At 43.4% G+C, this 24,379-nt stretch overlaps 1 protein-coding gene across 1 annotated transcript in view; it reads right to left on the reverse strand.

Annotated features, from left to right (window-relative positions):
* The window catches only part of LOC147895207 (uncharacterized), a 115,630-nt gene that overhangs the window by 40,693 nt on the left and 50,558 nt on the right, over positions 1 to 24,379 (reverse strand). The window contains exons 7-8 of the mRNA XM_087383564.1: positions 4,090 to 4,182; positions 2,224 to 2,307 (exon numbers count right to left, since the gene is read on the reverse strand). Of these exons, the coding sequence (XP_087239690.1) occupies positions 2,224 to 2,307; positions 4,090 to 4,182 (177 nt within the window). The remainder of the gene's footprint in view (positions 1 to 2,223; positions 2,308 to 4,089; positions 4,183 to 24,379) is intronic.

A 24,379-nucleotide genomic window follows, 5' to 3' on the forward strand; every position in this document is an offset into this window, starting at 1 on the left:
TGTTGGTTTGCGCCTTGCATTATCCTCTATCTTTTGAGACAAAACAACACCCTCGATTAGGCACCTAGGTGCAAAAACTATTTTAAAATGAGAAACATAACAATGCACCTTCGAGCTCTTGAATGAGTAGCATCCTTGGTTGCATCCATTTGAGTAGTTTGTACCTACTACTAGAGTAGGTTCATGCTCATTACCTACTATTGGTGAAGTATTGAGGTCCTTTGTATTTTTAGCAATGCACGCTATATTAATATGCCCATGCATTTGATTCTATTGTCTGCACAGGCTGACTTCTACATCCATATATTCCACTTCCACCCTCATGCTTCTAGCAACTTGTGTTCTTGACCTTATTCTTTGTATAGCATAAATGCGATGGGCCGCCCGTGTTGAATCCATTTGAGGTGGTAATTCCAACCTATAGGCTCCCTCGCCTATTCTTTCTAGAATTAACCATATGGCCCAGTGTTATGTTCTAGTCGAGATAGCATGATCTTCGACGATGGGGCACGGAGTATATAGATCTAAGGACAAAGGCCTTGGAAGACAAGAAGTATAATTCTGCTGAGTTATAGTTTTGTCTCATCACCATACTTTCTACTCATATTAACTTCCTCTACAAACTCTAATGGGCTGGCCTAAGGTCTCCTCTGTTATAAAAGTCACATAGACATAAGGCAAGAATGGATTTTTCCAAGCAAAAACTACTATCATAGATTCCCAAGAGCTAATATTTTGCATACCCTTCAGTCTCAAAATCTCCCTTCCATGGAGGGCCCCAACTTTAACCACTAGACCATGGAGCAGTCCCCATAAAGTATCTTCCGTGGGACCCCACAGAGTGGGAATGGATTGTTGTAGGAAACCAAGAGAAGTGTCTCCTCTTCTTTGGTTACACGGTCAGTAATGCCAGGAGGTTGCAAATTAGTTGTAGAGGTTGGAGACCTTCCAAAGCCCCTCATTGAGAGAGTTATCAGGTTTCTGCAGATTTGCAAAAAGTCTTTTGGAGGAGGCTCTAGAAATCCCGAAGAAACATAAGATCACCTTATTTTTTTGGCTTTCTATTCATGGAGGGATTGCAGTGAATAGGTGGAGGTCCAAGTTTGGGGCAGACTCCACTTGCCCTAGGTGCTCATCTGTGGAGGAGTCGGTCCATCCTTGCTTATGGGACTGCAGGCATACGAGAGTCATATGGATAGGGGCTGCCAAGATCCTCAGTACTTTTGTCCCTTCTTGTTTCTTCATCACTTGGGGATCAATGGCTTGGCTCTCTTTGTTAGGACCTCAAATCTTCTACGAGTGGCAGGATGCTTCTTGGGCCATCTCCATTCGATGACACCTAGTCGAGCCTTGCTTTGTGAAGGATGTGCCTATATCCCACTATAGACCAGCACATGCTGATGTGGATTCTGCTTGGGAGATACTGGCTAGTATTATGGCTTGGCAAATTTGGAGGGCCACATGCACAAAGGCCTTAGATGGATCTCACGTCCACCCTTCCCACACTTTGGCCAATATTTGGGTTGACACCATTCACACTTTGATGGCCAGTTGTTGGGCGAGCACGCAAAGATTCTCTTAAGTAGCCTCTGCCAGGAGCGTTATATTCCTTACGGAATGGAGGGGTTTCCCCTTTTTCTCAGAGACTACAGCACGATTGAGGTGGCATTTTCAGCCTCAATCTTGGTTTCTTTCCAGCTCTTTCTGAGTTTTTATTTACTCCTATAGAGTACTTATTTTCCTCATGCCTAGCATGATGTATTTTCGATTCGAGCTTGCTCACGCAGGTTTCTTTCATACTTCATAGAAGTCTTTTTCATGGGGGAAAAAAAATCTCCCTTCCCTCTTCTCTCCACCACAAAGGAGTTTCCATTTATGAAGAAATTTGAGAAGTCAAGCAAACAACAAATTTTACACGGAAGCATCACAAATAATTACAATTGCATCCCTAAAAAGAAATCAAAACCCTTTGAGAGAAACCCAGAGTAGACAATTCACAGATTTGTCTTGAAAATTTTTCAATGCCAAGGTGTACATCTAGCTGTGTTTGGGTTTCACTATCTGAAGGCATAGACATATATTGTTCGTTTCATGTCTACCAAATGGCCAACCTGTATGCTTTTATCTTGTAAGGTCTTCTTATGAAAAAATCAAAGTGGAAAAGGTCTACAGAACAGCCAAAAATAAGGCTTTTATGATCCCTCAAATCTTGAAAAAAACTACCTGTTTGTGACCAAAAAAGTCAGACGACCTGAGTTTCTCAGTATCTTGAACATTGGTACCAATTCTGGATCGAAATGGATATACCTGTGTAAAAACAATGCAACGTAGCAACTTACAGATAATTAGTTATCACACTCCTGCTTTCTTGCTCACAAACAAAACATTGCTTTCACCCTAGACTTTCACTATCCACAAAAACAACTCAACTGTTTTTTATTGCTTATGAATTGTTTTTTTACCATCAATCCCTAAACCTGAAAACAAAATATTTAACATGTAGTCTGAGTTCGAAGGAAACAAGACTGGTGATCTCTAGCAGCCTTAAATAACCTTGAAAATCTGTGCCAATAGATTCATTAAGTGAAAATAATATTGGTTCAAATACCATATGGATCAAACAAACGACTTCAGCTAATTGTCCAAAGGCCTGTCAACAACATAACTTCCCCAAAAATCAAGGATAATTACAGCTGCAAAATGAAGTTATTGTCCCTTTTCATATTGTGCTGGTTGTCACATGCTGGCTTTCCCCTGTATCCCATGGTTTTCAAAGGGCAAACAAATTTAATTTCAGAATTAGGTGTCCTTGCTTGGTGCTAACTCTCAGCAGGGCAGCGGGTACTTTAGATTCTTTCATTTTTCGGTAGGAAGTACAACAAGCACTTAGGGTAAGCATGATCCCTTGTCTGGGAATATTTGGTACTCAGACAGTGATGCCTCCCAGCACATGACTCCCACAAAGTAGTTGTCCAGCCTTAATCTCGTTTCAGCGAGATTAATTCTGTGTGTGAATAATCCCACACATTTAATTACAAGTATTGGTGATGTACCCACCCATTCAATTTCCAAGTTTACAGGCCTTATCATTACTAGGCTGTGTCATGTAAGATATGGACATGCAAGCTATCATAATTTTGTTGTCTCTGAAGAAGCATAAATAGGTAGAGAAGATGCCATTGTACTGAGCTTCCACTCTCACCATCTTTCTTCTCTTCTCTTTCTGAGTGCCTTTGGCGCAACTCTTGGAACGTATTTATTTGGATAACAGAGGAACAACAAGGGCTCCAAATCGGATGCAAGTTGGTGATTGTATGTAGTGTGGTCACCTTCATATGGGAATCGGTCAAAGGTTACAATATGGGACTACTTCAGGTTTATGTGGAGCATGTGTACCTGGAAAGCTTACTATATACAGCTCGAAAGAGGGTTCAGTGCGATCAACCTACATTCACATTATCGTTGGTACACATTGATGTGCATGGGATACAAGTTGCTCACCTTGTCCCCTTGCATTTTCAAGTAGCACCAATGAAAGGACCAGGTTTGGCATTCAGATACCATCATATAGGAAAGTAATCATCCATCATCATTTGCTTTTTCTTACAATAAATATTTCAGCTGGAACAAGTCCTCAAATCTAGAAAGTTTCCATTCCACAAAAATGCCGGAGTACAGATCTTTTTCCTACAATATTACAACAAATTTCATGCGAGATTTTGCAAGCAATTGCAGTTAAAGGTGTTTTCTTCTCGGTCGTGCCATAACATTAAACATTATGTAGGCAAGAATTGATTCAAGCAGTTTAAATATTGAGCAGTCTATATTATACTCACATTAATTCGCACAGTTTGAAACCTTGACCAGCCTATATGGGATACTAATCAGAGGAAAATACCACAGAAATCTTAAAGAACTTTCAATACTTAGGCTTTCTAATGTAGGCAACAATTTCGCTCAAACAATTTCAAGTCTTGACCAGACGATATAGTATCAATCACAGGGAATACCACAGACAATAACACCCTATCGTGAACAAGAATAGCAGACACTCTTACTAATACTTGAAAATTGTATTTTAGACCTTACTTAGAAGGATTTTGAGCAACAGCTTGCTTCAGTGTTCCATCGCGATGGCAAAGATCAACTGCAGCACGAACATGTCTGTATATTGGAGCATAACTGTATCGATGCCAGAGGAACTTTGATGTTAATCTCAAACATGTCTAAGGTTTTCTCAAGCATCATAACACACAACACTATTCTAAATCTAACAAACAAAACAAATAATATGTCAAGCATTGACATTGTGTCCATAAAAATGTGTTTTCTTGTATGGGTGAAAATACATTCTATGCTTAAAATTGGGGCAATTTAAGATATACCAGATCATAGAATGAAAGAGTATGCAACTCCATACACAACTGTTACTAATATTCATTGCAACGAGAATCAGAATTTGGACTTCTTGACACATAAGCTATGGCTGGGAGTACTCTGTTGTTTCTTAAGATAGATGCATTAGGACCTCTGCAGCCTCTTGAGAGAACTTGATAGCATTCACGAGGACTTGGGATTGTTCCTTGTTTTTTCATGTCACTCCACTTGGGATAACGTGGTATTATTGACCACCCCCGTGGTTGTTTATTCATATTTTAGAGGCCAGGGATAGTGTTCTAACCCTCCCACCTCTGGCTTAATTTGTTTTGAATGCAATAAATTACTCCTTACTGTAAAGGGAGTATAACCCAAGTGATTCCCTATCTATAGGAAGGCCATGTATAATTGCAAAAGGGCTTGCAGAGCTAGATAAAAATGTTTTACCACTAATGATCTCCAACCAATAAAACACTATCTCTACAGTCCATTTAGTCTTCTACAAGAATCTGCTGGCATCCTTTGCACATCGAAAGAACCTGACCCTTCCATGGAGGAAGTAAAATACCTGTGTTGACATTTAAATATTTTCGCATATCTCATGTGCACCTATGCCACTTTGTCACACTAAAGATCCACTCTGTACCTCAAAGCATACCCTCTAATATAAGAGTATGTGAAACATTTCCTAAGGCTCTTGGCGTATCCTATTTACAAGAACCTAGGCGTTCCTATTTTATTACTTTCAAAGGAATCACTTTTGTTGCGGATGTCATCCATGATGATGGAACTATTTTACCTTTTTCTCTCATAGCCACACTATATGGCTTGGGATCTCATTATCATCCTCTATGGCAAAAAATTACTTGTATGCTTTTACCTTTTGTCCGAATTCCTCCTTTGGAACTTCAGGATAGGCTGGAGGATTGGATTTTGACTTCCCGCACACACACACACGTGTGGACCCTCGAGGTAATTTCAGAGCATTTTATTGCCAAAAATCAGGGTTTCCAGGCAGCTGCATCAGAAGTTGACGGCATTGGTTGCAGAATTTCGAGGCTTTTGGAGGCTTTTTTGACCTAGTTTGGAGCTGCTATCGCATTTTCGAGTCATTTTGGGGTTGCTGCTGAAGAACCGCCTATACCCAAAGCATTTCCGGGTCTGCTCCTAGCCTCCAGCTCATCTACAACAGTCGGTTTGCATTGTGGAGGGCTGCTACTTCACTTCAAAATATTCTAGAGAGCCGCCTGATCAGTTTCGGAGCTGCTACAGCACTTGGATTGGTTTCCACGCCCACAAGTGCACATCTCTTGGCTCATTTTTGCATTCTAGGCCATCTACTTGCTATTTTTTTGACTTGGGTCCACTCAGCCTAGTTTGGAGCTGCTATCGCATTTTCGAGTCATTTTGGGGTTGCTGCTGCAGAACCGCCTATACCCGAAGCATTTCCAGGTCTGCTCCTAGCCTCCAGCTCATCTCCTCCAGCTCATCTACAATAGCCGGTTTGCATTGTGGAGGCCTGCTACTTCATTTCAAAATATTCTAGAGAGCCGCCTGATCAGTTTCGGAGCTGCTACAGCACTTGGATTGGTTTCCACGCCCACAAGTGCACATCTCTTGGCTCATTTTTGCATTCTAGGCCATCTACTTGCTATTTTTTTGACTTGGGTTCACTCAGTTCTGCGTTTTGGGGCATTTGACCACTAGACACCTATATCTGCCCTCTTGCTCACGAGGAGTTGGCTACATTAGGATGTGAAATACCTCATTGCAAGATATCGAACAGCCTGATTTTTAGCATCATCTCGTGCTACCGAACTTGCTGCCTCTGCTTCGTTTAACATAGTCGATTGAAAGCTACTGGCAAGTTGCAACTCGGGAGAAAATTCGGCCATGTCGTTAACCTCTTCGTCCAAAGGGTCAGTCACAGTAGACGACTGATCAAGAGCTTTGATTACATCCTGTATAGGATCCAAAGGCAGAAGTATTGATTTGTTGTAGCAGAGAGCGAATCATAACAGCCCAAGGCTGATCACCTTGCATAAATTGCAGCAGCGTTTTCCCTTTGTGAGCAAGGATGTGCACCTGGATATCAATGATATTAAGACCTCCATGCATTTTTGGTGAACATAGTCGATGCACTGAAAGCATTCTTAGACTTTTCCAGCCATGCTTGGATTGCCAAAAGATTTCCATGATTATAGACATGAAAGAAGTAAGATCCGCTTTAGTGAACATGATCGGAGGCAAATAGAATTGAACATAGGCCACTAGAATGGACTGCACTATTCGAAGTTGAACATGCAATGGCCAAGTTGCTAGTTTCCAATATTCAATATTTTTTATGAGCTTGAACAGTACCCAATCAATCTGCTGACGACGGGTGATCCCCCCAACCCAAAGGGTAACCAAGATGACAAAAGGGTAACCAAGATGACGAACAATCTGAGTGGGTGGAATTATTTCCCCTAGCCATAAGAGACCATACCAGTCTTTAGAATCCAAGGGGACCAACTTAGACTTTTGAAAATTCACATGAAGACCGGCTGCCAAACCATAGAGCGAAAGAGCTTGTCACCACAATGTAAATATCCTAACTCAAAGTACAGTTGATCATTTATTTGATCATAATTAAAGAAATTTCCATCTAGGTTAATTATGGTCAAAAGAGTTCTTCTATTGGTCAAAGAGTTAACTACAGTCAAGGATACTTGACTTCGGTCATGACTTCGGTCAAGTAAGCCTGATTTCGGTCAGGAAGACTTCGTTTATACCAAGAAGGTTAACTGCGGTTAACCAATATGTGCCAACTTCGATTGGAGAGTTATGCCAACTTCGGTTGGAGAGACTTGACTATAATTAAGGCGCCTCGACCCTTGGTCAAAGCGTCGGAATTATGATCAAGAGCGTTGACTCCGGTCAACCAGAGAATAAATATATTTATATATTTGTTATGTGTGCACGTGTTCAGTGGGGACGCCCACTGTGACTAGAATTAGTCCACAGTGTATTATTTGCATGCAAAGCGCTAACAATTAATGGGTGCCATGGTGGTGCACTTTAATTGATTGTTGCAGGTACTAAGAAGGGTTATTTTCCCAAGCGCTATGGAGCCTAACAAGCATCTAGGAGGCTGTTCGCGTGGCCAAGTGCTTCGAAGACTCCGGAGTTGCCCTTAGTGGCATGTAATTAGGAAAGTAATGTAGAATTTGACAAGTGGCTTGTTGCCAAGAAAGAGAGCCTAAGAGCTCATGTAATTTTTTCATTCACGTTTTGGAATTTGTAGAAGTAGCTCTACGCTGAACTGTGTACTCGAATTCTTTCTCATGAATAAAAACCTGACGCTTTGTCCTAGGCCCCAGTGTATCTATAGAGAGAGGAAGTGAGGGAGAGCTTATGAAAGTGTAATTGTATCACCCCCTGTGCATTTTTGGTGAGCAGAGATGATGTAAAGAGAGTAATCTCAAACTTTGCCTACCATGTTTCGAACACCAAAAAGTTTCCAAAATAGTGGACATAAAAGAAGACAATTCAACCTCGTTGAACATCATGAGAGGCAGATAGAACTGAATATAAGCTACCAAAATTGATTGAACAATGAATAGCCTAACATGAAGAGGCCATGTTGCCAATTTCCAATATTCCAGCTTTTTTTCCAGCTTGGCTAAAATCCAATCAGCTTGTTGGCGACATGTAACCGACCAACCCAAAGGATAGCCCAAATGCCGAACCATCAGGTTGGGTGGAATAGTTCCCTCGGCCATAAAAGAGCATGCCACTCTTTCAAATGCAAAGGCAATAGTTTAGACTTCTGAAATTAATATATAGACCAGCCGCCAACCCATATAATGATAATGCCTGCATCAAGCAAGCTAGATCTTGCTCAGTATTCTGTGGAGTAAAAAAGGAATCATATGCATAAGCTTGAGCAATCAAAGGGCTGTTGTCATGAATTTCCAGACCATGAAGCTCATCCGAGGTGACGAGATGATCCATATATTGAAGCATAGGATGAGTGGCTATGGCATATAACAGTGCACATAGTGGACAACCCTGCCGTACTGAGCACCAAAGGGTCCACTCCTTAGAAATATCTCCAAATAGGATACAAGCAGCTATACTGTCATTGTAGAGCCAATAAATCTTGTGCTGCAATTTTGGCCCAAAACCCAATGCAATCATAGTTTGCAAAATAAAACCCCCCTAAACTGTGTCAAATGCTTTAGCAATATCAACTTGGAGCGGTAAAACATCCTACTAAGTATAATTTGCATATTCTATTCCAACATAGGCATTTGCAATATTATCAGTGATGTGCCTTCGAGGAACAAAACCATATTGCGCAGGATGAAGGCCATCATGCAAATACCCTTTAATCCGATTCAACACCATTTTAGTGATGATCTTGTAAATGACAGGCATACGGGTAATAGGCCTCTAATTAGCCAGAGACTCACATATCTGCTTCTCAGGAAGAAGCTTGACTAGCCCTTTCTTCCATGAGTCGAGCATGCACTGCTTTTCCCATGCATAATTTATCATGCACAACAAAGTTGACTTGAGGATATCCTAGAATATAATGAAATATTCAATTGTAAGACCATCCCATCCTAGAGATTTCAATCTACCACAGGATTTTACCGCATCCAAGAATTCACTTTCAGTGAATGAGCCTTCCAAATCTAGAGCTTGCTGAGGAGAGAGAATACGAGAAACATGCTGTATAATAACTGACGCCTCGCATCAAGAACCTGTTGAGAAGGAGGATCGCCTGTCCCAAATCGCTTTGAAAAATGATCCACACAGGCTGTAGCAAGTTGGGCTCTAGGAGAAGTCCAAATACCATCAGGCATCTGGGTTTTGCAGATATTTGCACACTATCTCTTGTAGTGCAGTCTTAAAAAATTCCTTTGAGGAGCAACCTTTGTCAAGAAAGGCTCTCTATCTTGCTCATCTCCCATTTAGTAATTTTCCTGTGATCATTGCTTTGCAAAAAATATCTGGCCTGACATAAAACTGCATTTTCATCAAAAGACAAAGGCCAAAATTGACTTAACTCGGTCAAAGATTGACAAGTGTCTTTGGCTCTAGCAACAGTCTGTCTCAATGCCTTCATGTATTCTTTGCCATAGTCACGAATCATTGATTGCATGTGAAAGACGAATGCATCCCATGCATAATCCATATCAATATGACTCTGCTCTGACAGAGGCTTACATGCATTCAAAACCATCTCTTTATAACGATCATGTGCTAGATAGCTATTATTCACAATGAGGAGTCTCTTGTGTAACAAGTGATCAACTGGAATTTCATGAAAGGAGATCCTCAATGAAAGAGAAGCATGATTGGAATGCGTGAAGGCATGATCTACCCATAAAGAAAAAGTGAGAATGTCACCATGCTGCGGATTGATTCTGTACCAGCAATCCAATTAAAGTAAAACCTGGTAGCAGAGGGGAAGATTTGTTCCAAAGATCAGCAAAACTAAATTGCAGCATTAATTGAGACCAACTTTGCCTCTCCAAAGCCAGCATATGTGTGCGACCTGATGTATTATGTCCTTGTTGAGAAGCATTATTAAAGTCACCACAAAGAAAGGCATGTGGCCGCCAGGGATATCGTTGCATAGCATCCCAAACCATATCTCTACTTCGAGGATTGAGGAGCCTACACCGAGGCAAATTCAAATATTGTCCATGTATAAGATGTTGCACAACCATCGATCAGCCCTGTGCATCATTGAATGCAATAGTAGGCTGAAAATCATGCTTGATTAAAAAGACCACTCCAGAAAAAGCATGTTGTCCTGCATAGAGGATATCATAACCAGCAAAATGACCATGCTATCCAGCATACATGTGCTGATTATGCTCCTGTAAGGCAACTATGCCAGGCTGTAAATGACTGCGATACCCCCCCCACACACACACACACACTTTTTTTAAGTGAAAACTTTGAATGCTTTATATTACAAGATAGCTATCCCATAAATTTGGTAAGCTGAAAGATTACATCAAGAGAAAATCTCAGTGTAGAAAAAATATACATCATGATCTATGTAGTGAGTTTGTACACAATCGAAGAGCGATTGTTGCAAAGAACGACGGAAGAAAACAATAGTAGAAAAAACTGGATCACCAAAGACTCTATGGTTTCTATCTTTGCAGAGAGTCCAGAGTCCCCAGTAGTGAACCCAGGTAAAGAACAACTCAAAATCCGTCCATTGAGGATAGATCCCAAACAACCAGAAAAGCTTGCCAAAAGAAGCCTGAGGAAATCTCAGTCTCAATCTCTACCGAAGGATGCCAGAAGTGTTAGATATCAATGCTCCACTCTCGTGTAACTACGCGGGAACCAGCTAACTCTACTTGTAAGCCCCCCATATGAGGAGAAGGCATTTGAGTAGCTCAGTTATCCGGTAGGTCCTGGTTTGGACACCAGATGGGGGCCATGTGTGGCCTGATGGCTGAACGGAGTTGGCACATTGCCAACTAGGCTACATGCAAGTGCGGGAAGGCATCCCATGACTAACCAATTGAGGGTAGACGGAGCATTTCCCGGGGCAGCCCACTCTCGGGTTGCGGGGCCCGTTTGGAGTCCCAGACGATCCCAGATGGCTGTGGGGGGCCGAACGGAGACCGTAGGTTAGTTGCTCTGTTTTGCGCACCGGTTCTATCGTATGGTCGGTGACCTATTTCGGGACTGACAGTCGACCGTTTTGGGCGGACTGGGTCGGTCACCCAATTGAGCCTAACCGACTACGACTGGTGGCTACTGTTGGGGTAAAGGCACATTGCCACCCTTTTAAAGTTATGACCCCTATGACTGTCTTAAGACAGTCATAGGGTGAATCCCTAATCCTAATAAAACTCTTGAGTTTGTGGTGTGGCTCAATACTTTTTACACACCCACACTTCCTGTGTCTCCCTCTCTCTCTCTCTGTCTTCATCGTTCCACTCCCTCACTCTTTCCCTCACAAGTGGTATCAGAGCCTCTACCTCTCCCTCTCAACTCCGGTCTACCCCTCCCTCTCCCCTCAGGCCTCGTGCGCGGCAGCAACGAGCGGGCGCGCAGCAGCGAGCAGCGCGCAAGAGCAGGTCGCGCGCGGGCAACGACAGCTACAGCAGCAGCTAGTTGCTACCCGCTACCAAACAGGCATAGCCAGCACCTCTACCGCACAGCACCGGCCGCGTGCAGCCAACGCGTGCAACACCGGCTGCGTGCAGCCCGTCGATCGGCTGCAAGGCAGCAGCCGCGACAAGTACGGCCGTTCGTACTGGCTGTACGGACGTCGTACAGGCAAACGTACCGTACGGACGTGGCCGTACGGACGCCGCGACAAGCAGGTACATGGCTAAATTTTTCGTTGGGGATCCGTGCCCTCGCAGGAACAGGGTACAGCAGGTACCCTGCGCAGGTACCCTGCGCAGGTACAGAAGGTACAGCAGGCACATTTTTTTTGGGGGGAAGAAGGAAAAGAGAGAGCACTCTGCTCTTCATTCCCGGAATTTTTCAGTTCTCGGAATCTTTCAGTTCTCAAAACTGTGTGTTTGAGGTACAGCAAGTACACTCGTGTCCCTCGTGCTTGAGGTGACTAGTGCCACAGTGTGTGGTGGTTGCACAGTTATTTTTTGTTTCGGGAAGGTCAGATGCCTTGATTTGGCAGAGGGCTTTTATGCTTTTGCTGAGTGCAAATCTCAGTTTTCGGGTGACAATTTCATAGGGCTTTTGCCTGGAAGTGTATGCAGTGTATGCCTTGAGGCAGTGTGGAGCTAGGGTGCCCACATTGGTCTTGTTTCCGCAGTGTATTCAGTGACATTTCTTGCAGGTCACATTCTGTGTACGACACTTTGAAAATCTCAGTTGAGCCATGCTTGGCCAGGGCGAGTTTACTCGGTCCCTAACTATCCATCGTTGACAGTGCTCAAAAGATTTTCTCTTCAGTGTTTGTACGTTGGGAGCTTACTCTCACTGATTCTCTTGTGTTCAATGTTCAAGCTGAAAAGACCTCTTATGGCCTATGGCAGAGGCTAGAAGAGTTGTATGCCCAAAAGAGTTCAGCCAGTAAGGTTTATTGGTTGAAGAAGCTTGTTGACCTTCGCATGAAGGAAGGTACAGCTATGACCTCACACTTGAGTGAGTTCAATGCCATCTTTACACAGCTTATTGCACACGGATTGAACCTTGATGAGGAGTTCAAGGCTACTTTCTTGTTGTGTACCCTCCCTGAGAGTTCGGACACTTTCAAGACCACTCTGTCAAATTCAAATGTCACTCTTATGTATGCTGATGTGGAGAGCTCTCTCCTTATGGAGGAGATGAGCAGGAAGAATAATATGGGCAGCAAGTCTTCCAATGCTTTGCAAGTACAAGAAAGAGGTAGGACTCAGCAGAAGGAGAGATCTGCTGGCAAGTCCAAATCCCGCAGTCAATCCCGTGGCAAAAAGGATATTGAATGCTTTTACTGTGGCAGGAAGGGACATGTGAAGTCTAAGTGCTTCAAGTTTATACGGGATCAGAAAGCCAAGAAGGCTGAGACAAAGGATGCAGGCAGTGGAAGCAAAGGCAAAGGCAAGGCCAAGGCAGATGACTTGGATGCAGTGAATGTTGCAGCAGAGGACAGTGACAGTGACAGACATGATGTTTTATGCTCTTCTGCTGTAATTGCACATACATTGGTTATTGATGGCCATGACATGCACACCTGGCTCTTGGATTCAGGTGCGTCTTTTCATGTTACGCCTCATAGGGAGTGGTTTACTTCCTACACAGGTACTCATGGAGTTGTTCACCTTGGGAACAACTATGCATGTCAGATTGCAGGGATTGGCAATATACAGATAGTATTCCCTGATGGACGCATATTTATGCTTGATGGTGTTCGCCATGTGCCGCAAATCAAGAAAAATCTGATTAGCACTGGCTTGTTGGATGACAGTGGTTACCACACCACATTTGGGGATTCCAAATGGGTGATTACTGATGGCCAGGTTGTAGTGGCTGAGGTTTATAAGAGTGATACCTTGTACCCTCTTTATGTTTCCAGTGTAGGTAATCATGTTGTTGCCATAACCGAGCTGCCAAAGGTTTCATTGTGGCATAGCCGGTTGGGACACATGTCCGTTAAAGGAATGCAAGAACTGTCACGTTTGGGTTATCTGCGGTCTCTTTCATTTTCAGATTTGCCTACTTGTGATCATTGCATTTTCGGAAAGCATTCTATGACTCCTCATAAGAGGAGAACTCCCCAGAATAGAGCACCGCTTGATCTAGTGCACACTGATTTGTGTGAGATGCCACAGCTATCACTATATCTGATGCAAATTTGTATATCTTCAGAGGAGGAGGCAAGTGTATGATCGTGGTCCTTTATGTGGACGACCTTGTCATAACAGGGAACCATGAAGAGGAGATCTCGCAGACAAAGCATTTGCTAGGAAGAGAGTTTGAAATGACACACCTCGGACTGATGCATTTCTGTTTGGGGATTGAAGTTTGACAAGAGCCAAAATAGATCTTCATTTCACATCTAAAGTATGTTGGAGAGATACTGAAGGCATTTGGCATGGCTAAGTGTAAGACAGTTGGTATCCCTATGGAGGTTGACGTGAAGCTCTCAAACGAGGATTCATCACCACTGGTGGACGAAGCGAAGTACAGAAGACTTGTGGGCAATTTGATTTACTTGTGCAACACGCAGCCGGACATCAGCTTTGTGACTGGTGTACTAAGCAGGTTTTCCAATAAGCCCCGAGAGAACCATTGGAGGGCAAGGATGCGGGTGCTGAAATACATCAAAGGCACACTTGATTATGGCATCACCTATACCAAGGGCAACATCTTAACTGGATTCTGTGGCTCGGATTGGGCAGGAGACGTGGACAGCAGGAGATCAGTGACAGGTTACTGTTTCTCACTTGGATCTGGAGCTGTGTCATGGGTCAGCAAGAAGCAACCCACAGTTTCTCTTTCTTCTACCGAGGCTGAGTACAAATCAGCATGCTTTGCTTCTTGCGAGGCAGTGTGGTTGAGGAGGATTTTGGGGGACATGGGTGCAATGCAGAACAAGTCCACGCAGTTATCATGTGACAATCAGAGTTTCATGGCGATTGCAAAGAACCCTGTGTTCCACACTCGCACAAAACACATTGAGATTCAATATCACTTTGTACGCGAGCTCATCATGGATGGAGAGGTCGACTTGGTGTACTGTCCGACTACAGAGAATGCTGTGGACATCTTCACGAAGGCTCTTGGAAGAGACTTGCTGGAGAGGCATCTTTATCGACTTGGCATTGGGCCGAAAAAGTAACTTCACTTGCGGGTGGACATTGAGGGGGGGTGTTAGATATCAATGCTCCACTCTCGTGTAACTACGCGGGAACCAGCTAACTCTACTTGTAAGCCCCCCATATGAGGAGAAGGCATTTGAGTAGCTCGGTTATCCGGTAGGTCCTGGTTTGGACACTAGATGGGAGCCATGTGTGGCCTGATGGCTGGACGGAGTTGGCACACTGCCAACTAGGCTACATGCAGGTGCGGGAAGGCATCCCATGACTGACCGCACTGAGGGTAGACGGAGCATTTCTCGAGGCAGCCCACTCTCGGGTTGTGGGGCCCGTTTGGAGTCCCAGATGATCCCAGATGGCTGTGGGCCGAACGGAGGCTGTAGGTTAGTTGCTCTGCTTTGCGCACTAGTTCTATCGTATGGTCGGTGACCTATTTCAGGACCGACCCCCAGTCGACCGTTTTGGGCGGATTGGGTCGGTCACCCAATTGAGCCTAACCGACTACGACTAGGGCTATATAAGAGCAAAGCCCGTGAAGCCCATTTCATCACTGGCTACAGCAACCCTAATTCCTTAGCATCCAGCCTCCGTCCTCTACTGTTTCCAACACGCCATTGAAGCTCCTCACACAGGAGCGCACGGTTGGGAGGCAGCGCCATCTATTGTATCAGTTCTATAGTAATCAAATATTTGATTCTCCATACTATCTGTTTTTCTCCCTTGCGTATAAGATCTTGTTATCTGTTGAGCACAGACGTTGTATTGTTTTCTTACAATAAGCTCCGTGTTTCGGGGTAGTTCAAAAAACAATGAGATACAGATTCCCTCGGAGCTAAACACCTACTACGACAAATAGCTGGAGCAATACGTCTGCATGATAAAAGCTGTCCATATGGAACAACCCCCAACAAAACACACCATAGAAAGACATGTTCCAGCTGATTGGGCGGGACAATTTCCCCCGGCCATACCTGACTATGCCAATCTTTAGAATGCAAAGGCAACAAGAGAGATTTCTGAAAATTTACATGAAGGCCAGCAGCCATGCCATACAGTGAGAGAGCCTGAATAAGGGAAGAAAGGTCCCTTTCAGTATTCTGTGGCAAAAAAAAGAAATCATCTGCATAGGCCTGAGCAACTAAAGGGCGACTTCTAGGAATATGCAAGCCATGTACCATGTCAGTCGCCACCAAATGGTCGATATATTGAGCAACATAATGATTAACACAAGCTGCGGCAAGTGGTGCCCAAGAAGAAGTCCAAACAGCATTAGAGAGAAGAACCCAACAAATACTTTGAGAGTGCCTCTTATTGTGTAATCCTTAAAAAAAGGCTTTGGATGAGAACATCCTTTATCCAAAAAAGCCCTCTGTCATGCCTGTGTCTCCCATTTAGAGATTTTTCTATTGTCATTGCATTGCAAACAATGTTTGGCCTGGCATATATCTGATTTTCTTCCATAGAAAGATTTCTATTACGACTCAGCTCAGTCAAGGATTGACACGTGTGTTTAGCATGAGCAACATTCTCTCTCAAAGTCTTCATGTAAGTTTTTCCATAGTTGCGAATAACTGCTTGCATTCTAGCAATGAAAGCTTCCCAACCATAGTCAATGCCAAAGCGAGATTGTTGTGAGTCGTGACAAGGGGTGGATAGCCTCACATACCATGGCCTTGTATGCATCATGCTCCAAATAACTATTATTGACAAGGAGTAGTCTTCTTTTTGTAAGCCGATCATCAAGCATGTCATGAAGAGAGATTCTTCATGATCCTCAACCACAAAGGGGCATGATCAGAATGCATAAAAGCATAATCCACCCATATTTTAGCACTGAGATAATCATAGTGCTGAGGATTTTAACCCTGTACCAATGATCTAGATGAGCCCAACAAGAAGAATGAGCATTATGCTGAAAAGACATTGGCTGTGATTCTTTCCAAAGGTCAACAAGACTGAGATGAAGTAATAGATTCGACCAATGATGGCGCTCAGAAGCAAACATATGAGTATGGCTACAAGTAATATCACCTTGCTGAGGAGCATTATCAAAATCCCCACAAATAAAGGCATGCTGTCTCCAAGGGTAGCCTTGCATATCAGCCCAAATTAAACCTCTATTGCGAGAAGATTGAGGTGCATAAACCGAAGCAAATTCAAAAATTTCTCTCTGAATGAGACACTATATGAACAGCCAGCAAAATGCCCATAATGACCAGCATACATATGCTAGTTATGCCCTTGCAATGCCACTATGTCAGGCTGTAATTGATTGAGATAGCCCCAGACAAGTTTCCATTTCCTGGGATCACATAACCCCTGTACATTGAGAGTCAAATTTTTTATATGTGACAACATATTTACAGAATATGTACAGCTGAGAACCAAAAGTATAAAGTCTGCATTTCATTCTCACAATTCGGCCCACAACCCTGACAAGATACAAGTGTCCGTGGAGAAGACAAAAGACCTGTAATTTCCTCTTTAGGGAAAAGGGTGCGACTTGCTGTCAACAGCCCATGTAATGCCAATTCCTGAATTTTCTTGAGGAGAATAACCATTTGAAGATGAACCATTCCATGTACGAGGAGGGAGAAGTCTCCGTGTTGTCACAATTTTTCTTGGACTTTGCCAAGCTTCCTGCAAAGTCTTTTCCTTTACTTTTGATTGAGAAGTAGAAGGCATCAAACAAGAGGCATTTCCATTCGACACAACCAGAGCTTTTCCCTTATCCTGGGCTGCACTAGTAGGCTTGTTTGGCTTATTTTTAACCAGAGAAGAGCTAGGAGAATGCTTAGGATGCATTTGAGCAAGCATAGCATCTAGAGGCATTTTGTGTAAAACCAGAGGGCATTGCGAAGCCATGTGCCCGAACTGATTGCATTCAAAGCAAGCTCCTGCAAATAATCCCCATTTAAGCTTATAGAAAGCACTTCCCATGGCAACATTGTTGACAGTAACATCATAGGCTTCTAGAGTGGGATTATCTCTATTCCACAAAATACAAAATCCATTAGTGTTGTGATTTGGTCGTGGTGGACACACCACCTTGCCCAAAGAAGCTGCAAGTTTTGCAACAAAGAAGCAAGGCGTTGAGGGAAGTCCACTACTTCCACCCACACCGGACAACAATGTCTGATCAAAGCTTGATAATCCCTGGCAAACAACCATGGGAGAACATTAACCATTTATCGTCCATAAAAAAGAGGAGAATGTTCCAAGAGCATCTACTTATGCTGTGTAAGCTCACGGAAGCAAAAGGATGCACAAGGATGGAGCAAGAAGTGGAAGCCTTCACATCAACTAGTGTGAAAATGAAAGTACAAAGTACTATAAAAGAGAGCCCTAGGACCTAGTGTCCTAGTGGTACCACTAGTACTAGGTATCATAAGACACTAAAAGTACTAGGTGACCTAAGTGCCAATAACTAAAGCTACATGGCACATACCAAGGCCAGAGGGCATCAATACGACCGGGAGAAGATGGCCTACAAACCCCCCTCCATGGTATGGGCTGAAGTATTCTGGAAATGTCTCAGAATACCTGGTATTTTCTAGTCATGGTGGCACATGTTCATCCCAAAGGATATAGCCACCTATTAATGTACAAGGTATGCCAGATCATGTAACAAAGGGAACCAAGTGTAAACCCTGTCGAAAGACTTCAAACTTGGGACGAGGAAGTGCCTTTGTCAACATATTTGCTATGTTGTCCTCTGTGGGAAGGTAGGACAACTCTCTGTCTCCTGCTGACAACCGCTCTCGAACACAATGATAGTGAACTTCAATGTGCTTGGTATGCGCATAAAACATTGGATTACACGCAATGGCCAAAGCACTCTGGCTGTCAATGTAGACCATAGTGGAGGATGTTTGGCGAATACCAAGATCTGTAAGTAGCTATCAAAGCCAGACACACTCTACTGTAGCGGTGAAGGCTGCCCTGTACTCAACCTCACAGCTAGATGTGGCAACTGTGGGTTGCTTCTTGCTGAGCCAAGAGATACATGAACTGCCAAGCAAAAAACACTTGCCGGTATGTGACACTTTGGTGTCGAAACAACCTACTCAGTCACTATCCGTGTAAGCATGCATGCTAAGTGAACCCTGATCACCATAGAAGAGGGCTAAATCCTGAGTGCCTCTGAGATATCTGAAGACTCTCTTCACTGCCTGCCAATGCTGTGAACTAGGCATGTGCATGAACCTGCTGAGCTGGGATACAGCATACTGTAAGTCAGGTCTGGTGTGGCATAAGTAAATGAGACATCCAACAGCCTGCTGGTAAAGAGTGATATCACATGGTGGGCTCCCATCATGAGCTGAAAATTTGAAGCCAGGGTCCATTGGAGTAGAGATTGGCTTGCAATCCTCAAACTGAAAACAATCAAGGAGCTATCCAATATACTTGGACTGTGACATCATGATACCCCCCTCAACATGAGCAAACTGAATGCCCAAATAATAGTGCAGCTGTCCCATGTCTGACATTTCAAAAGCTTGCCGCAAATCAGCCTTGAAAGCTGCAATATGCTGAGTATCAGGGCCTGTGATCAGCATGTCATCTACATATAAAATCAGCACTAAAAAATCAGATCCACTCCCATGGACATAAAGAGTGGGCTCTATGGGGCTATTCTAAAAACCAAGGGACAGTAAGTGTGCATGAATTTTAGCATACCATGCCCTGGGTGCCTGCTTCAAACCATAAAGGGCTTTTCTCAGTCGGCATACCTTGTTTTCAGAGCCAACAACCTCAAAGCCAGGAGGTTGTGTCACATAAAGAAAGGCAGTCTTGATGTCAAGCTGGTGCACATGCCAATGGTGATGGGCTGCAATGGCAATGACACATCTAATAGTAGTAATCCTGGAAGTGGGAGCAAAGGTCTCCTCAAAGTCAATGCCTTGTTGTTGGGCATACCCTTTTGCAACAAGACGGGCTTTGTGTCGATCTATGCTGCCATCAGATTTCCTTTTTTATTTGTAGACCCACCGGGTACCAATGGCATGCTTGCCAGGAGGGAGATCTACTGATTCCCATGTGTCATTTTTGGCAATAGATTGTAGCTCAGCTCTCATTGCATCCGTCCACTCTTTGCTGTCAAAAGCATCTTTATGGCACAAAGGCTCTTCATTGCAAGCTGTAGCAAGGAGTGCAAACTCAAGAAAATGACAATGCATCTGTCTATTCCCTGATCTTGTCCGGGCAGCAAGAGGCTGATCTTGTTTGCTGTCCCTCAATGTGTCAAGAAGCCATTTGGGAACTTGCCTTTGCTGTCTATTGACAACTCTTTCTTCAATCACTACATCATGAATAGGGGGATCATTTTGTGCTGGAAGAGGAACCTGCAAATCAGCATGGGGTGCTGGCTAATCATTGCTTGTTAGGGCCTGCAGGAGCCTCATGTAGCTGGTCAAAGTCCCCCTCTGAGGAAAGTAGAAGTAACCAAGAGTCAAAGGCATCAAACATGTCAACTTCTGGCTTAGCTTTGCAGTCCACAAGAGGAGAAGCCGAATGTTCAACAAAGATTACATCTCTACTGACAATAATCTTCCCAGTATTTGGTTGGTATTACCGATACCCTCTGCTCTCCTAGCTGTAACCAATAAATATGCATTTGATTGCCTTATCATCAAGCTTATGTCTAGCTGAGATGGTACATGAACATATATGCAAGAAACCCAAAAACTCTCATGTGTGAAAGTGAAGGCTTCCTGCCTTTCCATGCTTCATAAGGTGTAACAGTCCTCAATGCCCTTGTAGGCGATCTATTCAGCACATAGTTGGCACACATCACTGCATCAAGACAAAATTTATTGGGCAAGGACTTGGCCTTAAGCATGCATCTGACCATCTCCATAGTGGACCTGTTCTTCCTTTCAGGAACAGGATTATGCTGAGGAGTGCAAGGAGTAGTGCATGAGTGAACAATGCCCCGTGAAGACAAAAATGCATCAAACTCCTTTGACATATACTCTCCCCCTATCTGTGTTGAGGGTGACAAGCTTGCATCCTGATTCATTCTCAACCATATTCAACCACCTCTGAAAGCATGAGAACAATTCAGATTTGGCTTTTAAAGCATATACCCAGCAATATCTTGAAGTCATCAATTATAGTCATGAAATATTTGTACCCTCCAATGGCATTTGTCCTCATTGGGCCACAGATATCACTATGCACTAGCTGCAATTTCCTTTGTGAGAATTTTGGACAATATTTTGAAAAGGAAACCAATGCATCTTACCCAAAAGACAACCCTCACACACATGTTTGGAAACTGTGAGAGTTTGAGGTACATCATTTGCCATGCCCTGTGAATGTAACTTGGCAAGGGCTCTATAATTGAGATGACCCATTCTCTCATGCCAAAGATGAGTTTCAGCAAGCTGTGAATCTGAAATAGCAAATGCTTCAGAGTGATGATCAAGGTGATAAAGCCCCTTTTGCAAAGTGCCAATGAGAACTATGGCATTGTCATCACGAAGATCATATACTAGGCATCTGTATCCATCAAAAATCACTCTGAAACCTAAAGTGGCAATTGCTGAAATTGAAATCAAGTTGACTTCAATTCCAGGCACAAAAACAATATTTGTCAAAGTGACAGGATGGCTTGAAATGGATGTGAGCTGCACATCTCCAATTCCTTTTACAGCATAGGAACCATTATTAGCACATGTGACAGTCCTCCCTCGAGGTGCATTAGCTAAGGAATGAAACAGCTGTCTGCAAGATGTGATGTGCTTGGAAGCACCACTATCAAAATACCAAGACTGAGCATCATTAGCAGTAAAGAATGCATTAACTTTAGAGGGATCAAAGGAGCAATGGACAGCCCATGCCCCAAGATTGTTTATATTACAAGAATAGTCACCTCAAATGAGGCACTGTAAAATACATCAGCTGAAAATCTCTGTATATGCCAAATATATAGCATAATCTATGTATCGAGTCTGCAAGCAATCAAAGAAAAATTGTTGTAGAGAACGCTTGAAGAAAGCAAACAAAGAGAATGTGGGATCACCAAAGACTCTACAATCCTGTCTATCCATGAAGTTCAGAGTGCCCAATAATGAACCCAAACAAAGAAAAGATCAAAATCCAGTGTGTGTGGATGAAATCCAAAGAACCAGAAAGACTTCACAAAAGTAACAGTCGGGAATCTCGCTCTTAGGCGCTGTTGAAGAAGATCCAAGAACTCGCGGGAGCATAGGCAAAGCCAAAACAAATGAAGCACAGTCTCCTGAGAAGTCACACACACACACACACACTTTTTTTGTGAAAACTCTGAATGCTTTAGGCAGATAATGCCTCTAGGCCAGGTTATGATCAATTCTTCTATTGGTACCGTTACTGGGCTTTCTGGTCACTATATCGAGCTTGTAACATTCAAATGTATGAGCACTCTCGGTTCGATATTTATCATTTCTTCCATTCTTCCTTGAATCGATCTCTCAAAGATGCACTTGGAGACCTTCCTTTGGCCCAGTTAGAAGTCTTTTACTACTGTTTTTAGCTTTGAGTAGTAGCTGTCTCATTTTGGGATAGCTATCAATGTATATTTATTCTAATGAATCTGTTTCTTTAGAAAAAAGTGTGTGTGTGTGTGTGGATAGTGGGAATTGTCCAACTCTGTGCCACAACTAGAAGACCACAGGACTTAAGATCATGGAAAAGTGGCTGCAACAGATTTTCTCCATTTAGGCTCCAATCCTATGGTTCCCATCCTAGCATAAGAAAATTTTGCCTGATAGGTGCTACCAATCTATATTTGACTTCAAAAATTTCTCAAATGGATTAATTTTTTAAATCCATATTAGATCCCACGTGGCCATCAAACACATAAATTGAGAATCCATTAAGACCAAAATCCAATAGCACAAATGAGTTGTACAAATTAAAATATCATGTTCGCGTAAATTGGACTTCCATATCCACCAAGAGTTGATTATGCATGAATACAAAAATATAAATATGTGTGTGTATATCTCTCTCTCTCTCTCTCTCTCAAATATCCTGTTCACGTAAATTGGACTTCTATTTCCACCAAGAGTTGATTATCCATGTAGACAAAAATATATGTGTGTGCGCGTCTCTCTCTCTCTCTCTCTCTCTCAGCCACAACAGCCACCCCCTCGCCACCCCTCAGCCCCCCCTACCTGTCGCGACACCTCTAGCCTAGCCTCCGCCTGCACCTAAATCTGCCGTGACACCTCTAGCCTAGCCTAACCTAGCCCCCGCCTACCTACAATGTCTAGCCTACCTACAGACCCTAGCAAGCCAATTATACCTAGGCGACTGCTCAGGAGCAGCCTGAACAGCCTCATCTACAGCTGGCTCCCCTCTCCTTTGGCGACACCTGCAACAGCTACCAGCAGCAGCTCAGCAGCCCGTTGGCTGCCCCTACCTCCTCCATAGCACCGAAAGAGCAGCCCCTTAGCTTCGACACCTGCAAGAAATCAAGAAAATCAAGTATCCCCAAGAAAATCGACCTTGAAGCAAAGAAGGGACAGAAAAAGGTACAAGGCACTACAATGAGGTACTAAGGCAGGCAAGGCAAGTAGAGGGGAGAGGAAACACTACACCAACATTGACATTCACCCCGCCGAGGCATGTAAATATGTGATTTCAGTGGGATACCCCCTTTTCTATGCATTACCTCTGTAAAAAACAGAAAAACAAGCAGTAAACATTTGCAACATGCCTACACGTGGATGTGTGGAGGATATTTGGGAAAAACAAGCCTTGGAATCTGCTTTGACGGCCCTCTCGAATGGGACAGCTCACAAAGGTACCACTGAAGTGCTCACATGCCTCAACAAAATATGCCTTGTGTTGATTGAAAAAATAGACAACCTAAAGGCCACAAATGTGGCCTTACTGGCCGAAAAAGCTCATGTTGACAAAACCCTTGCTGAATTTAGAAAGCAAGGAGGGAAAATACAAGAAGAGTGGAGGAAGGAAAAGGCCAAGAAAAAGGACGGGGAACAAGAAAAAACAGATATGATGCGAGATATGGACGTGAAAAAAAGTCTTCTTACATCCAAGATAGAGAGCTTGGAAGCTCGAATGAAGGCAAATACACATGGAGATGAAGGGGAGCTTCAGCCATCCCTACACGAGGAGCTGAACACCATTAGGGAACAAATGAAGCAGCTCAAGGGGGCAAAGGGAACTTCAGAAGAAGAATGCAAGATCATAGATCAACTGAAATCTGAGAATGAAAAGCTCAGAAAAGGCTTGGCATTCTTGCAAGACACTCTGAAGGGTAAACATGTTGAATTCACCCAGAAAATCAAGAAAGGAGAGGCTGCAATCTTGGAATGGAACGATGTTGCCACAATGCAAAACTGGCATATCTCCTGTAATGCCCAAGTCTCCCACCAGCCGAGTAAGCCATATTGCTTCCTTGCAAGCCTCAGTGGCTGCAACATATTCAGCTTCAGTAGTTGACAGTGCAACGCATTTCTGCAACCGAGACACCCATGATATAGCACCTCCTGCAAATGTGAAAATATAACCGGTAGTAGACTTCGGTTATCTGCATTCCCTGCATAGTCTGAATCTATAAAACCATGCACCAATGCATCCTGCCTACCATAGCATATGCACAAGTCTTTGGTAACCTTGAGATACCTCAAGACACCTTTCACTACTTCCCAGTGCCGCTTGCCTGGATTTGCCATATACCTGCTGATGACTCCCAC

This window comes from Dipteris shenzhenensis, chromosome 13, assembly GCF_047967505.1.
Source record: "Dipteris shenzhenensis isolate YYH24624 ecotype China chromosome 13, Dip_SZ_1.0, whole genome shotgun sequence".
NCBI lineage: Eukaryota > Viridiplantae > Streptophyta > Polypodiopsida > Gleicheniales > Dipteridaceae > Dipteris > Dipteris shenzhenensis.